The 14,276-nt window shown below is 41.9% G+C and overlaps 3 protein-coding genes across 24 annotated transcripts in view; 1 reads left to right on the top strand and 2 right to left on the bottom strand.

Moving 5' to 3' along the window:
• LOC128891520 (phytanoyl-CoA dioxygenase, peroxisomal-like) overlaps nt 1–14,276 on the bottom strand; it is a 56,904-nt gene that overhangs the window by 1,020 nt on the left and 41,608 nt on the right. For 10 of the 22 annotated variants that reach the window (XM_054151061.1, XM_054151049.1, XM_054151062.1 and 7 more), the window contains 5 exons: nt 4,823–4,972; nt 4,043–4,279; nt 3,544–3,751; nt 3,306–3,467; nt 2,769–3,001 (listed from right to left, as the gene is read on the bottom strand). In XM_054151061.1, the coding sequence (XP_054007036.1) occupies nt 2,861–3,001; nt 3,306–3,467; nt 3,544–3,751; nt 4,043–4,279; nt 4,823–4,953 (879 nt within the window). In that variant the 5' untranslated portion in view covers nt 4,954–4,972 and the 3' untranslated portion in view covers nt 2,769–2,860. Of the gene's footprint in view, nt 1–360; nt 1,018–2,340; nt 2,574–2,768; nt 3,002–3,305; nt 3,468–3,543; nt 3,752–4,042; nt 4,280–4,822; nt 4,973–14,276 lie in introns of those variants that run through there. The other 12 variants (XR_008460858.1, XR_008460856.1, XR_008460855.1 and 9 more) reach the window with 9 other exon arrangements.
• On the top strand, nt 1,044–2,829 carry LOC128891517 (SREBP regulating gene protein). The gene is made up of 5 exons (XM_054151038.1): nt 1,044–1,417; nt 1,543–1,735; nt 1,800–2,042; nt 2,127–2,339; nt 2,410–2,829. Exons 2-5 carry the CDS (start codon nt 1,628–1,630, stop codon nt 2,827–2,829), a joined length of 984 nt encoding a protein of 327 aa, XP_054007013.1. The 5' UTR covers nt 1,044–1,417; nt 1,543–1,627.
• LOC128891523 (uncharacterized) lies at nt 11,183–12,656 on the bottom strand. Its single transcript, XM_054151065.1, has 2 exons — nt 12,366–12,656; nt 11,183–11,683 (listed from the first exon to the last, which is right to left on the bottom strand). Exons 1-2 carry the CDS (start codon nt 12,544–12,546, stop codon nt 11,475–11,477), a joined length of 390 nt encoding a protein of 129 aa, XP_054007040.1. The 5' UTR covers nt 12,547–12,656; the 3' UTR covers nt 11,183–11,474.

Below are 14,276 nucleotides of genomic sequence, written 5' to 3'. Positions count from 1 at the left end.
AAATTCTACGGCCATCTGGGATACGTTTCATAGGACTTCTACAGTTTCGTTTCCGGTGTACACGCTGGACAAGTGACAAAGAGAATGGGCACGATGGACTTGAAAACACTGTAGGTGGTCGGTTCCTGGGGGTTGTAAAGTGTCCCCCATTTACAACAGTCGAGAGTTATCGACTCGAGAAGTTTTACCGTTTTACCTCAGCGCGGAAAATGATTCCTTTGCCCTGAAAAACACTTCTTTGTATATTACAGCAATATAACGGTTGACTGTACGTTTTCAAAAGAACAATTTTGTATTTTCCATAATGTCAAGCGTAACGAAGAGTCATTTACTAATTAAACAAATAAATGAAAAAGTGACTCTCGGCGATTCGAGGAAATTTAATACGTTTATAAATATTAATGCTAAATATTATTATTCGATTATCTCGAGTCTTCCGGTGCTGCAGGCGAAGTATCAATCTTAACTGTAGTAGTATGCCGTTGTGTGGTCAATCTGGTTGTAGCTCTTGTCGATCTGGTAGTAGTTTTGCTCGCGTAGTCTCGACTGGAATCTAATGGATCTAGTTGTGAAAATAATTATTTCCAAGTGCATTGTAAACGGAAATGTTTCGTTCATTTAATTTTATTCGTGAAATTCCAAGAAGGAAGTCCAAATTCCTTACCACGAGCCTCACTCGTCCTTGTAGGCCAAAGGGTTAATTTCATTTCAATTCACAATTAAATGGCGGATTCCTTTGAACGTACCTGACTTCGTCGCGATCGCAATATTCCGCTCCCTCTTTCCAAGATGAACGGCGGATAAAATAATGATGGTAATGACAACGAGAAAAACCGCTAAAGACGATATCCATTGCATAATTCCAAAAGTCATTGCTTATTTTTCGTGTCTTCTAAGTTGCTTTTTTCACTTTCAAGGTATGTATATCGCCTTTGTTGAGCGGTTGGGTCACAAGATCACATCCCATGTTTATTTACAGCCAACGAGTTCGATTGTTTTTAAGATCCATGTCGAACACTGATACGATAGAAAAAGGAAAACAAAAATAAAGCAAAACTCTAGTGAAATTTTATCGATATAATATAATGTCCGTTACCCTTTTATAAAATGACAGAAGTATTACTAGTTACTCTAATAACAAGCACCCACACACCACATACCCTTAAGTATATTACATACTCTACAAATTCATAATTTGATACGTAGTGACATCTAGTAAACTGTGTCGCAACCTTTACCACCTCTCGAATATGTCGGATAGGTCAATGCACTTGTATTTACCATTGCTCGCATGTTAAGTGACAAAGGACATCGATAAATTTTAATTTAACAAAACCCTGATCTGTCTCATTGAACGTACAACCAATCGATAAAACGTTTATGTCGTAGCAGTTTACTTATTCGCGTACAGAGATCGGTAAGCGCTCCGAAAATGTTTGTGACGTGATTGTAAGAAGAACTACATAACCTCTCTGGCTTTTATTATTACAAATTAACCGAAACCGTTGTGTTTCAAAGTATAACAGAGTTTTATGCTATCAGTTGCCTCGCAATCATGCGCTCGAATAGCAAACCAAGAGTTTAACGACGATTGTGATCGCAAGAGTGGATCACAAAAGTGTAAAGAATGCCGAATTGTAGCGGCTTACTTAGAATCATTCGACGGCGCCTCGTACTTGGACTGATCTTTGCTTTGTCTCTTACCTACTGCGCCTTTTCATTGTTTCGAAATGAGGTAAACTACTGATTGGACTAATACGTTTTGATGCTAATGATAACATATATTATTTCCTCCATAGGGAAAAACGTTAACTTTAGACACAGATCTCGACGATATGGATGCAATGATGATTAATGATAATAACGACGACTTGATCTCGGATGACGAGCCGTTATCGGAACAATTAAGAGCATCGGGTAAGCCACCGTTGTGGCAGGCAGCTCTTGATCAGGGAACGAATGATAATACGTTAAACATGGAAGCTATATCCAACTTAAATGATACCGATACAGTGGTTCGTCCTTGTCGTAACTCTGTCCAGGTACATCAAGTTCTTGTATGAGACCTATTACAATATCAGCATTTTCTACCGAGCAAATCTATTAATATGACACTATTCTGCTAGGGTAAAGCTCTAATCGTAGACGAGCGCGGTATCGTATGCGGTAGACAGGATATTTTGCCAAATGGGTGTTGCAATCTTGAACAAAAGGATCCAACAAAAACAGAGGAATCATCTGTTAATAAGAGAGAGAGGTATAGTTGTAAAACGTGTAACGTCCAAGGGTGCTGTGCTATATATGAATATTGCGTTTCCTGCTGCCTACATCCCGGCAAGGTGGTTTTCAATTTCTCGTATATATATTTATAAAATGACCAAGACATTAACAATGCATTATTATCAACAGCAAATAAAAGGACGGAAGGACGTGCTGATAGGTTTACTTAGAGACAATCATAAGGTGCATAAGGATCAGGATGTCGTGAAGAAACGTCTTCGAAATCTAGACCGATTTCAAATTTGCCTAGCTGCTTGTCGTACCTCCAGCGCGAGTGTCCGCCACGAGAACACCTACAAAGATCCACATTCGAAACATTGTTATAGCCTCCAACCACCGTATACGCATCAAAGACATCGTCGCGACACTGATTCGTTCAATAATAATGGCGACAACACTGTTGTCGTTGCATCTTTTTCTGTCATGCCGTTACTTACCCTTCTCTCTCCTTTCTGCCTACACACACATCCAAACAACTCGCTCACGACATCGTGCAACTATCGCGCCTTAATATCGCTATATTATTATTCACACGTACAACCACCTTGAAATACAAATCAAATTTACCGTACAGCGTTTTTTATAAGGATGATTGAATTCCGCGTACAAGGGACGCTCGGAAACGCCATATATCCGCGTACTTGGCCTCCACGTTGGGAAAACGTTTTTTTAAGTAATCCAGAACCTCTTCTGCGACTTTCGATGGGGTCATCTCGCTTTCCTAATTGTTGCAACAGTTATTTTAAAAGACAGCGGTGATGCCAGTGCTCTCAAACTTCAGTCTCGATGAAGGAAAAAAGTTTCGTCGTACAAAGTTTGAGAAACACTGAATCGATCAGGTCCTATGATACGAGGAGGGGATGAGTAAAACAGATCGTCGAACCCGGATCTCGCGTAAAAATCACATTTGTACAAATATTATCTAGTACACGAAAGTATTTGTTATACATTAGAGGCTTCTAGAAGGTAAGTGGTTCATACCTTTCTCTTACTATGCGAGATCCTGGTTTCGATCCGTTACTTACGTCCAGATAATGACACTCGGCTGCTGCATAGTGGCAAGAGATAGCTCGTCTCGTGTTCTTCGACATGTTAATGCCCGATCCGTGAATTAACAGAGGATGAAAGAATACCGTGTCGCCTGGTTCCATCTCAAGGTATACCCATTTTATCGATTCGGGCAGATCCTTCGACAAACAGGTAACAAAAAAAATAATATCGGATATCGTGATTCGAGGCGATAGAATGCGATCAAGCACGTACCAGGATGCCGTGGTAGAATTTGTTGAAGGAGCCTGGCTCCGTTCCCGGTGGGTAGTCGTGATCGTACAAACGATCGTGTGCATGCGTGCCAGGAGCCACGAAAAGACATCCATTTTCGCGGGTGCACGGCTCCATAGCTGTCCATGATGCCACTATCAGGTCTGCTGGCCGGAACGGGAAGTAATACAAGTCCTGGTGGGGCGGATGCCTGCAAAGGAATTCGTTCCGTACGGATCAACAAAAATCTGCTGCTATCTTCGGAGCGACTTCCTCAGGAAACGTATAAATCCGAGACCGTGTTCTTTCGTGGTCCAGATTTCAAGAAAAACAAGTCTAAACGTTTCGCTAAGTTTCACTATTTTTCACTCGTTCTCCCAGGGGTTTTGGAAAATAGAACTTTGTTTAATAATACGTAGGGTGAACCATGGAACTTGTCCACCTCTATTATTTTTGCTATTGTATCAGAAGTCAAGGATTCGTAATAAAAGAGCTACGTTACTTGGAAGAACCGTATCCGACGTCAGGAGGTTTGGCGATCAGCATGCTGTGCATAGCCATGATGTTTGGTCCAGTGAATCCCTCCACTATGTCGAGAACGGTTTTGTGAGCGATGTACTTGCGGAAGACTTCGTCGCAGCTTATGTCCTGTACTTTGTTGACCGATTTTCTGTCCTTCACGTCGTACATCACCGTTATTCCGTCACGTGGAACTTTGCCAGCTACAATGTCGTCGAACCTGAAAAGGTAATTGCCTATGAAAACTGGAGAGCAATGGAAAAATTGATCGTACGTTCGACGCGACGCAATATCCCCGGGACGAGTAGCTGGCGCTTAACGTTAGTAACGACGGGAAAATGATTAATAACCAGCCAACTTTCCTGGGCAAATATAACGCGATTCATTTCGAGCCACGTGGCACCGCGATTAACAATTTAAATCCCGAGTTTGCTTTGCTAGTAAATAATTAATGCGACGAGATGTAACGTTTGTCCACGCACTGATTGCGGATGATAAATTTATCCGAATGCTCGCGGTGTACATCGATATTATTTGAAACTTTTGCGACGTATATTTGCTCGCTTCGCAATGCATTTTGACTACCTTTAAGGTAGCTCGACTGTATATTTGGTTGATTGCTCTTTAATAAATGATACTGCAATTGTTTCGTTTTATGTAAGTTTATATAACTTGTCCATCCTTTTAGTTATAAATGATACGTTAATACACGAAGAATATTCGAATAGAAACAAACGGTAGACTTCTACAAATTTGTTCATACCTCTGATGACATTCGTCGAGTACGTCCTGGGGTACCAGACGACGGAACACCAAATATCCATTCTCTTCGTAAAACAATCGTTGTTGGGGCAACAGATTCTTGATGTTTTTCGTGTAACGTGGAAACTTCATTTCTTACGTCGTAAGGTCTCTGCAAAATGAAATGTCTCGTAAATAAAACCCGTAAGAACAACGCAGTTCGAGTAGCAGAAATCATTACTATAGGAAATCAAAGCCGAAAGGAAATAAAATCGAAAAAGCAATTTGGAAAATGCTTGGGAGTGTAAAGAGCAGTCATTCGGAGGAGGTTTGAAGACGTAGAAAATCGAGCTGCGTCGTTGATATCTGATGCACCGTGCACGCTCATTTCCATAGCTTACTCGCCCGTGAAAACCATAACGTTGTGAAAACAATTAGTTAATGGGACGCGAACAAAGTTTACGGTTCGGATCGATTTACGCTCAATGAAGTCAGAGCATTTAAAAGTTCTATCGTTCGAAATTATTGTTCGAATTCCCGCCGAGGGTTGCGAGCCTCGTTAACGGAGCGGTTGAAATTCAATCTGTCGAATGAACGAGGCTGAACTTCGACAATTTCCGTACTATGTCAAACGGGAGGCATACTAGTACTCTAAGAAAGCAAATTGGGGACAGTTAGCGTCTCCATCCAGATTCAAAGTCGACTTTATTCTGAGAATGGATGTCTTGATTGAAAGATAATATCATAATAAAAAGAAAGAAAGTCACTGTATTAATTCAAGTCTCTGAAAATACTTTGCTTGGAAACCATTACAAATAACTCTAAAATGTCACACTGAGGTTCGCTGAACCCCAGTCTATTTCCTCCTGTTTATATCTCTCATAAAGGGCGACATTTGGGTATCTACCCTCGGCAGCAAGAACGTTTATGGTGTCAAGATTATGGTTGAAGTCGTGTCAGCCTCGATATGCTCGAGGAATTGAAACAACGATCTTATAAAGTCTGCATGGAACCCGTTAGACCCCGGCCCACGATTCATGCATAAATCTCATTTGTGTAAGAAAGTATCACTTCGTTTGTAAATTAAGCAAATGATCAGACAATGAAATCGCAGCGTAGTTTTGTGTAATTTGTTGGATAAGTAACGCAAGAGTGAGTGAGGAATTAAAATCGAACCTATCAAAGTTATCCCATTTATGGTACGAATTCGTTAACTCGGTTTCATATGTTTTTCATTTTGATTCGAAGAAAATACTAAACTACTTGTCCCAAAAAATAATTGGCCAACAATTAAAAAAAAAGATTAATATCAGCCCAGATAACGGTATCTAAAAATGAAGCTTGACGTTCCAGGGATAAATCGGGGATCGACGCTATCCGTGATCGAGCGATCGAGGGGGTGGTTTCCCTCCGTCCCTCGAGCGGTTGGTGCGCGCGACGGTGTAGGCGTCGCGACGTTTTGCGCCGACGTGGTTCTCGCGAGCGATTTCTCTCTCTCTCTCTCTCTCTATCGCTCTCCCGGTTTCTCTGCGTCTTTCTTTTCCCGGCGACCGTTGAATTCAGCACGTGGCATCAAAGGGAAGATATACAGCGGGGTGGTCGCTCTTCCCAGCCAAACGGCGACGACCCTCGCCCGTCGCCGCTCGTTCGCGCGCGCGATTTCGAGAATCCGCTCCGACGGAAGCGTCGATGATTTACCACCGCTTGTGAAGACGAAACGTACGAGAGACCCAGTGCAACCCTACGCGTGAATTCGTGGTTCCCTCGTGAGAAAGAAGAAAGAAATCAGAGGAGATCTTCCCACTTTTCCTTTGGTGTTTCCTAGGGAAACCATGCTCGCGGAAGTTAGAGTTTAGAGTCATCGCCACGCTATGGAACACTTTGGTGAGTTCGACGACTCTGCTTTTAAATAAGGGGGGAGTACCAACAGGGAGCACCCTCGTTTATTTCATTCTGAATTAATTTAAATTAAGGACTGCTTTCTTTTAAACGAGGCGAAGGTAACGATACTGACTACCCTTAACCCTTTCGCTGATGAATTCCAGTGGTAGGAAAAACTACAATCCACGCGATCATATAAACTCTGTTCATTACGAAAGTGGTGTCCAAATGAAGTTTCCACGATCCACGCTTAAGAAGCATGTTTATCTTGTTTGTAACAGAGTTTTAACGGTAACGTGGTAGTATTTCCTTATGATCCTGTTAACCTAATTACAGTTGGTAAACAGAATAAAACGAGGATGGAAGTGCATTTGTGGTGGCCAAGAATATATTTTTCCTTAATTGGCATTCGTATTCTTTAAACGCTTAATAAATCTACTTATCGTAGGTCGCCGGAAACATACAACGGACCTACTCACGCTTATCAACGTTTTTCGATCGATCGAACCGTAAAACCTTTTTTATATCTCGAAACAAAGATAGATGGACTCGCGCCACTTCCACGTATTGTCTATTTTCTACCGAACCTAACTACACCAATCACTTGCTTCAACCACTCGCTATTTGTACCTACCATGTTTTATTCATGAATGAACAATGTTTTCTCGAAAAGGACCTACCGTAAGGGTCGGAAACGCATACACGACACGATTCACGCATTAGAGACACTTCTGAAATAAAAGGTCAAATGAAAACAGAAGTATCTTGGGACCAAGCATCGTTGAATATTAAAAATATGATAGAAAATATTGCATTAGGTCGTCCCAAAAGTTCATTTGTTTCATTCATGAGTAGTACATACACAACATTTTATGTTTTATGTTGCATCACAGAATTGTGTACGACACATTTTACTCCGTTACTGTTACAATATCAATTTCTAAGAGATAAGCAAAGAAAACAACTAGGTACAAGTTGCGAAAGAAACTTTTGGGATAACCTAACACTTAGTGCATCCTCAGACCAGCGCTGGAGTAATCAGTTTCCAATTATAAGCCCTGATCGACAAAGTAACAGGTACATTTTGCTACCCTGTATTTGCACTTGCTATGCCTGTTCTCAAGGTGATGTTTCCAGGCTAGGTTCTGATCGATGTCCAAGCCAAGATATTTGACCTTATCGGATCTTGATGTAGGGGTGATGTTCGGAGTTATCCAAGGAAAATGTAAATGAGAATCTTATCGTGGCACGCGCGTTTGTTTGGAAAAGAAGCTCCTTTATCACGGCTCGTCGTCATAGTCCTTGAAAGGACGCTAGAAAAAGCAAACTTGGTTCCGAGGACTCTTGTACGAGTTTATGGCAAGGATCGATGACAAGGCTGAATTCGTTTGGTTCTCTTTTTTAACATTAAATTGAATAATTTGATCGCGCAATACTCGATTCGATGCACGCTTCGCATGGTTACGCATTGCAGAGTTAATGCATCGCTACAGGCCGTGGATGCTCCTTTGTGCAAATAAATCAATGATTAAAAAAATTTTAACACCTAGCGGGGTCTCCCTCGTGGTGCTTCTGCGTTTAACGTTCGCAAGTTTCAAACTAATCTTTGTAATACGGTCTTCGGTGGCAGAATTTGTAATATCGCCAAGAGCTTCTTCGTTAGATCCTTCTCAACGTAAAAAGGAAAACTTAAAGCTAGTTTCACTATTAGTGAGCAAGTTCTTTCTCGCAGTAATTAATAAATATGCGAAGTTACTCGTTTCATTTGTAGCTGTAATTCATCCAGTCCGAAGTTCGGACTCTGCTACCACCCAGTTTCGAGCAATGTCAGATTCCTCGTGCGAGATGTGATCCAACAATGATGACATTAAACGTGGATTTGTGGAGTATTTTGCATCCATACGACCAGCACGATATCTGAGAGGAATGCTGTTTGGTTTCGGAACAACGGCGGGTCATGGCAGATCATCGTGCTTGAAATTCTGTTGTGTCGCAGTTATCGCATAATAAATTGAGACGCATTGTTTCCCAAGGCCTCTAAACGTTACCAAATGTTTCGAGATTCATGGTCGAAATCATCTTCGCCATGCAAACTAAACTTCCGGTGGCTACTTTGGAGGTTGTTTTAAGCCTGCCGGTGGTTTATTTCTTCGCGGGCTGCCGCGAGATAGGTCAGGGTACAGGTGTCGAGGAAAATCCTCGACGACGGATCGATTCGTTACGACGAGTTCGCGGTTTCCGCGGCTCGGTGGAATGGAAATGAGTTTACGGAGCCACGGCAGACAAAATCGATGTACATCGCGTTAATAATACACGGGACAAGGTCTACAACCTTTCGCGAATGAGCGTCGATGTAAAGACGCTCCTCTCCTACTTCTTTTCTCGTTCCTGATTCTCTCTGTTCCCTTCGAGCGTATCGCTCGCGACCACGCAGCACCTCGTCGAACCACGAATCGTCTTCTGCTTTGCATTCGAATTTCTCACGGAAAATCCTCGTTCAGGAAGGTCTTAAGATCTTTCACCGCAATACACTTCTTTACCAGAATTTTAAAATCAATCAGATATTCTTTATTATGGTAACAACCGTTCCATGGTGAATCGATCGATGATTTTCAACCATGTTCAAGTCATCGTTTTTCTAGTTTCTGCATTGTTCGAGTACTCCTTTAATTTCTAAAGTATGTTATATACAGATACTGCTTCTTCTTTTATCAGCTGACTGACTCTCGAGTTCCGTTTCAACTAAAATTCTATTTTCATCGTCGCAGTGGTCATTCAGAAGTAATAGCGAGTTAAAGTATGAGATTAAATACGTTTGAAACATTATTGCTTTAGGAGAACGCAAAAAGAGAAATCGGTTTTGTTCCGAAATCGGCAGACTGCACCATTATGGTTGCGGGACGAGTACGCGGACCGATTATCCGCTTATCGAATATTGGAGTTCGAGATCAATCGTGGACGTTTATTTTACCTCCGACCCTCGCCTAGGACGATTTCACGCGAGTTTCTTTTTTTATCCGCGCTATACCGCGTATGTATTCGCTGTCACGCATTCGACTATCAGATACTGGGTGTCGCGGAACGAAACGATCTCGAATGTGTATAGATTCGGTATGAAAAAAAAAAATGACGATCAACTTCCTTTTCAAAATGTCATTGTTTCGACTGTGTTCCTGGCCTCGAGCGACAATTCGAGTTTAGTTTTTCATTGCCAGACAAGATCGTCCAATTCGACTAGTGTAAACACGTACATAGGGGCTTTAGAGTAACACAAACATTCCGTGCTTTGCTTGCAATTAAAGTTGAACCGAAAGTCACGACGATCCGTGTACGGAAACTTTTTGAAATCGATTAAAAGTCTGCAGAAAGTTGTTCGCGGAAGTAGTAGTCGGTAAAAAATCTATGGAGGGTGACTGTATTCGGTATAGAGTATATACTTCTACCACAATGAATGTCTACAAACCATTTTACTCCAACGTGGTGGAACCCTTTAATTCTAAACCACCCTGTACCGTTCACTCGTACACACTAGTCTGTATTTATTTAACGAGTCCTCTCGACGTTTTGCAAAAAAAGGGAGAAACATGTTAAAAGCTTTTGTTTGCACTACTGAAAGCGGCTCTAACGATGGAAGTCCGTGTTCAATTCGCGCGCGTGACGATTCGCTCGTCGAGAATTCCATGCTCGTCTCGATCCGTGTTCTATCGAGGAGGGAACAAATTGCTCGGAGAAAGTGTGCCTGTGTCATGGTTGCTCGATAACATGGAAAAATGTGGGATATCGCGCGGGCGAACTGTTCTGGTCGATGAGAACGAAAGGGAATTACCGCTGATTGTTTCTCCTCCATTTTTCTCTTGTAACAGCTACTCCACGAGGAATAGATCGATGATATTTAAGTGTATTGTAGACCATGCGAAAGCAGAAGGGGTTTAAAGTTCGCAGTTTTCGTCAGTTGAATAAATCTTTAATTTCGAAACTTGGTACATAGATAGACCGTTTCTTTTCTTATCACCTGACTGACATAAATACACACCTTCGCAGACCTCTCGAGTTCTGTTCGAATTAAAATTCTGCTATTATTAAGAATAAATGTCTGTCATCGTCGCAGCGACATATTTCCCACGACGATTCGAAATCAGAACCTGCGAACTTTTCAAATTTAACTTCGCAAAAATACCGAACCGCCAAGCCACTCTTTCTCCCTTTCTCGCTGAAATTTAATAAACGATTAGGGATACGTGGAGGCACGGACACCTTTTTTTGGCATATCTAAGCGATACACAACCAGTGGGATGGTTGACACCAAAAATCAAACGGTGAAGTAACGACGAGGCACCTCAGGAAGGAGGTGTTAAAAGGAGGATATTTAAAAAGGAGGACCATTTAGTGAGAGAGCTAGTCAATCTTACAAAATCCATTCAAAATAGTTAAGTTCGTTAATAATAGATATCTTTTCTAAAAATCCATTTTTGGGATCGACGCTCGTGACAACACCGAAGCATTTAACATCGTCGTAAATTTGAGATTCCTTTTGAACGCCAATGAAACCTACAGAAACTCTCAAACACGTTGGAGATTGGTCAATGGCGAGTGGTTTCCAAGCACTGGAGTTTATGTTTATCTCGGAGGGGTGGCTGGCGAGCTCGTTGCTCGAACGTGCATCCACGCGTATCCGTTCGGTGTAAGAACTTTGTGATGCGAGGGGACAGAAGAACGCGGTGGCTCGAGCGAAAGGGGAGGGTTTTCTTGTTCGCCGTGTATACGTGGCGGAGTTGGCTCGAATACAGAACAAACTACTTGGCCAGACAGTCGGGCACCTTGCTCCCGATAAGGGACGACGTCTGCTGAGACCGGCAGTCGCGCCAGATCCGCTTGGGAAAATTTTCATCCCTTCTTGCAGTGATCGCGCCCCCACGCGCGTCTTCCAGCTTCGATTCCGCTGCCGGGATTTCTGTTTCTGCGGAACTGGCTCGATTTACGACAGGAACGGATTGCTTTTTATCTGCGTGAATCGAATTAACATTTACGATTAAACAGGAACAGCGATGATAATCAATTATTTTATAAAGTCGAATGTTCGAATACCTGAATTAAATCGGAGAGACGATTGGAATCATTTCTGGCAGAATTAGAATAAAAAAAAAAAAAAAAACAACAGAATAAAAGAAGCCCTCGTTGAATGGAAATTTGTGTTTCAATTACGGAATTAAATATCCAACAGGAAATAAATGAACTGGATAAACATTACGAGTAAATCCCTGTAATGATTTAGTTTTCCTTTCATCGCGTATTGTTCGAATAAAATCGCGTGCATCCCTTGTTCAAATGTTGGAGGAGGAACGTGATCGGAATGCAAATGCGATGGGCGTTCGTCCGCGCGAGTGACGATCGATTAATATTTGGCCAAGCCGTTTGGCGAATCAGTGGCGTAAATTGGTAAATTGTTATCGATAAAGAGGAGCAGATAATCCAAAGGAGGATTGCGCAGAGTCAAAGAGAAAATAATTCCACGTTGAAGAGGGCTGCAATGTCGGCGAGAATTGGATAATATACGCCGAGTTAAAACATAGTCTTACAATAGGCGTCGCGTCATTCGTACTCTGTTCTACTGGATATCGCATCCGATCGAAGAACTGAAACCCTTTAATTGGACAGAAAAAGTAAGATAAAATTAATTTCATTACCAGTTTTCATCTTAACGTTGGTTATAGAAATGTTTTCTTCTTTGCATTTCGTCAAGAAGCTCTTCTTTAAACGTGTCGCTGACCTTTTGGCGCGTGTCCAGATTTCTAGTAATTTTATTGCCGTTGGATCGAATTTATAAGTAACGTATTGCAAAATAGAGCACATATTGTTCTGACTCATAGTTCCCGTCTAGAAGAGTATCTATTTATATTTTATTCGTGTTATTTGCGTGTATTTCGGGCCGCTTCCGTTGCTTTTCGACCGAGCTTAAATTCGTAAAGCGCGGCAGACCGAATTTTCACTTCACTGTACGAATATTTAACACGTTCTAGTATCTTGCCAGAAACTCGATTAGTTTTAATAACGAAAATCGCGATAAATATCGATTCTTACGCGATGAATCGCTTCTCGGTCCATCCTGAATTTCTAAATGATAGATAAACCCGCCGCGTTTACTTGAAACGACAACGTGTAGTACTCAGCTGGTAGGAGGCGTTTATTTTTATACTCCCACGGTTTATTTGTATACTACGAACTGTTCGAGATGGGGAACGTGCCCCAAAAGACGAGTGCCCGAGTTCGGAGGCGTTCTGTATATAAAAACATTGGACCACGTGGTAATTGTTATCGTTACGTGACAACGGGGACGGGCCAGTCCACGCGATTGCCATAACGTTGGAAACGAAAGAGCATTAAGCTACTAAAGAAGGTATCCAGTGGCTCGATGGAACTGGGACACACTATGGAGCCGATACGTCAGCTGTTATCCAGTTTCGATTTGGTATTTGGATCAATAGCTACCGTGGACTCTCGCGAACTAAAGCTATGGTTCAAAGATCGACAAGAGGAGGACCCCATTGATTTTAATACAGAAAATCTAGATTATGATAGGAAATATTGTGAGACCAGCGGTGTCAATAGTTCGCGTGCTCGCCATACACAATGAAATTATCGTGGTATATGTACACTAATACAATCTGATCGACTCTGTTTCAATTCTTTGCACATAGTAATGAGGGCGGATACCCTATCATCCTGCAGGAGCACGTTAATATTAGAGAACAGGTTGGGTCCTCCCCTTGCGAGTGGTCAGAGCAACTACATTGTTCGTCGACGAAATGTCAGGACTGGCGTGCTTTCCGCATAATTCGATATCTCGACGAGCCTTCGATCCTTCGACACGTGATCAAGTCATGCCGTATGACTGTGACTATCGATTATGCGATAACGTCCGTCGAGATGTATGCGTTCCGTCTGTGACTCGTTCCCCCAACTTGCGTGGATTTTAGGCTCCCGACTGTTATCGAGCCCTAATCTCATTAGGTGGTTGACTAGCTTTAGCGTATTTTTATTCTGATATCCCAGAGCTGACCCTCGCAATTTGTAATACACCGAGTGCCTCATTTTAACGATACCTTCCTTTGGAAATCTGTTAATAAAATAATGTAATTCTACTGTTAGGTCACAGATTTTGCGTAATATTGGTAATGTTCTATTACAGTATCGTTAATTATTGCGTATGCAGAAAGTATCCAGTTAGAACGGTTGCAATTGCGATCAACGAGAAGGCCACATACGCGACCAAGTGGACGCAGAATTTGTAAAGATCTTCTCTCAAATTCGAAATCGCTAAGTATAAACAAGCGTCGTTGACTTTCTCCTCACGCTTCGATACTTCGTCAAGAGTCCTGCCTGCAACTTTTTCAATTGTCATACGAATCGTCGTTTGACGCGGGAAAATTATTTAAGCGCGCCATATTTCCTAGAATGATCGTTCTTTAGTTAGTGATCAGTCCTTCTCAGGAAGGAAGAGTCTAAGATGTTAATCTAGAATACAATGCAAACATTGTTGAGGAGTGCAGAGATTTTCACGAGTATGTCTAGCACTTGAAGTGTTTACCAACGATAAT

Source organism: Hylaeus anthracinus, unplaced genomic scaffold (assembly GCF_026225885.1).
Source record: "Hylaeus anthracinus isolate JK02 unplaced genomic scaffold, UHH_iyHylAnth1.0_haploid 12002, whole genome shotgun sequence".
Taxonomy (NCBI): domain Eukaryota; kingdom Metazoa; phylum Arthropoda; class Insecta; order Hymenoptera; family Colletidae; genus Hylaeus; species Hylaeus anthracinus.
The sequence above is the reverse complement of the archived record's forward strand: the minus strand, read 5'-3'. Positions and strand labels throughout refer to the sequence as shown.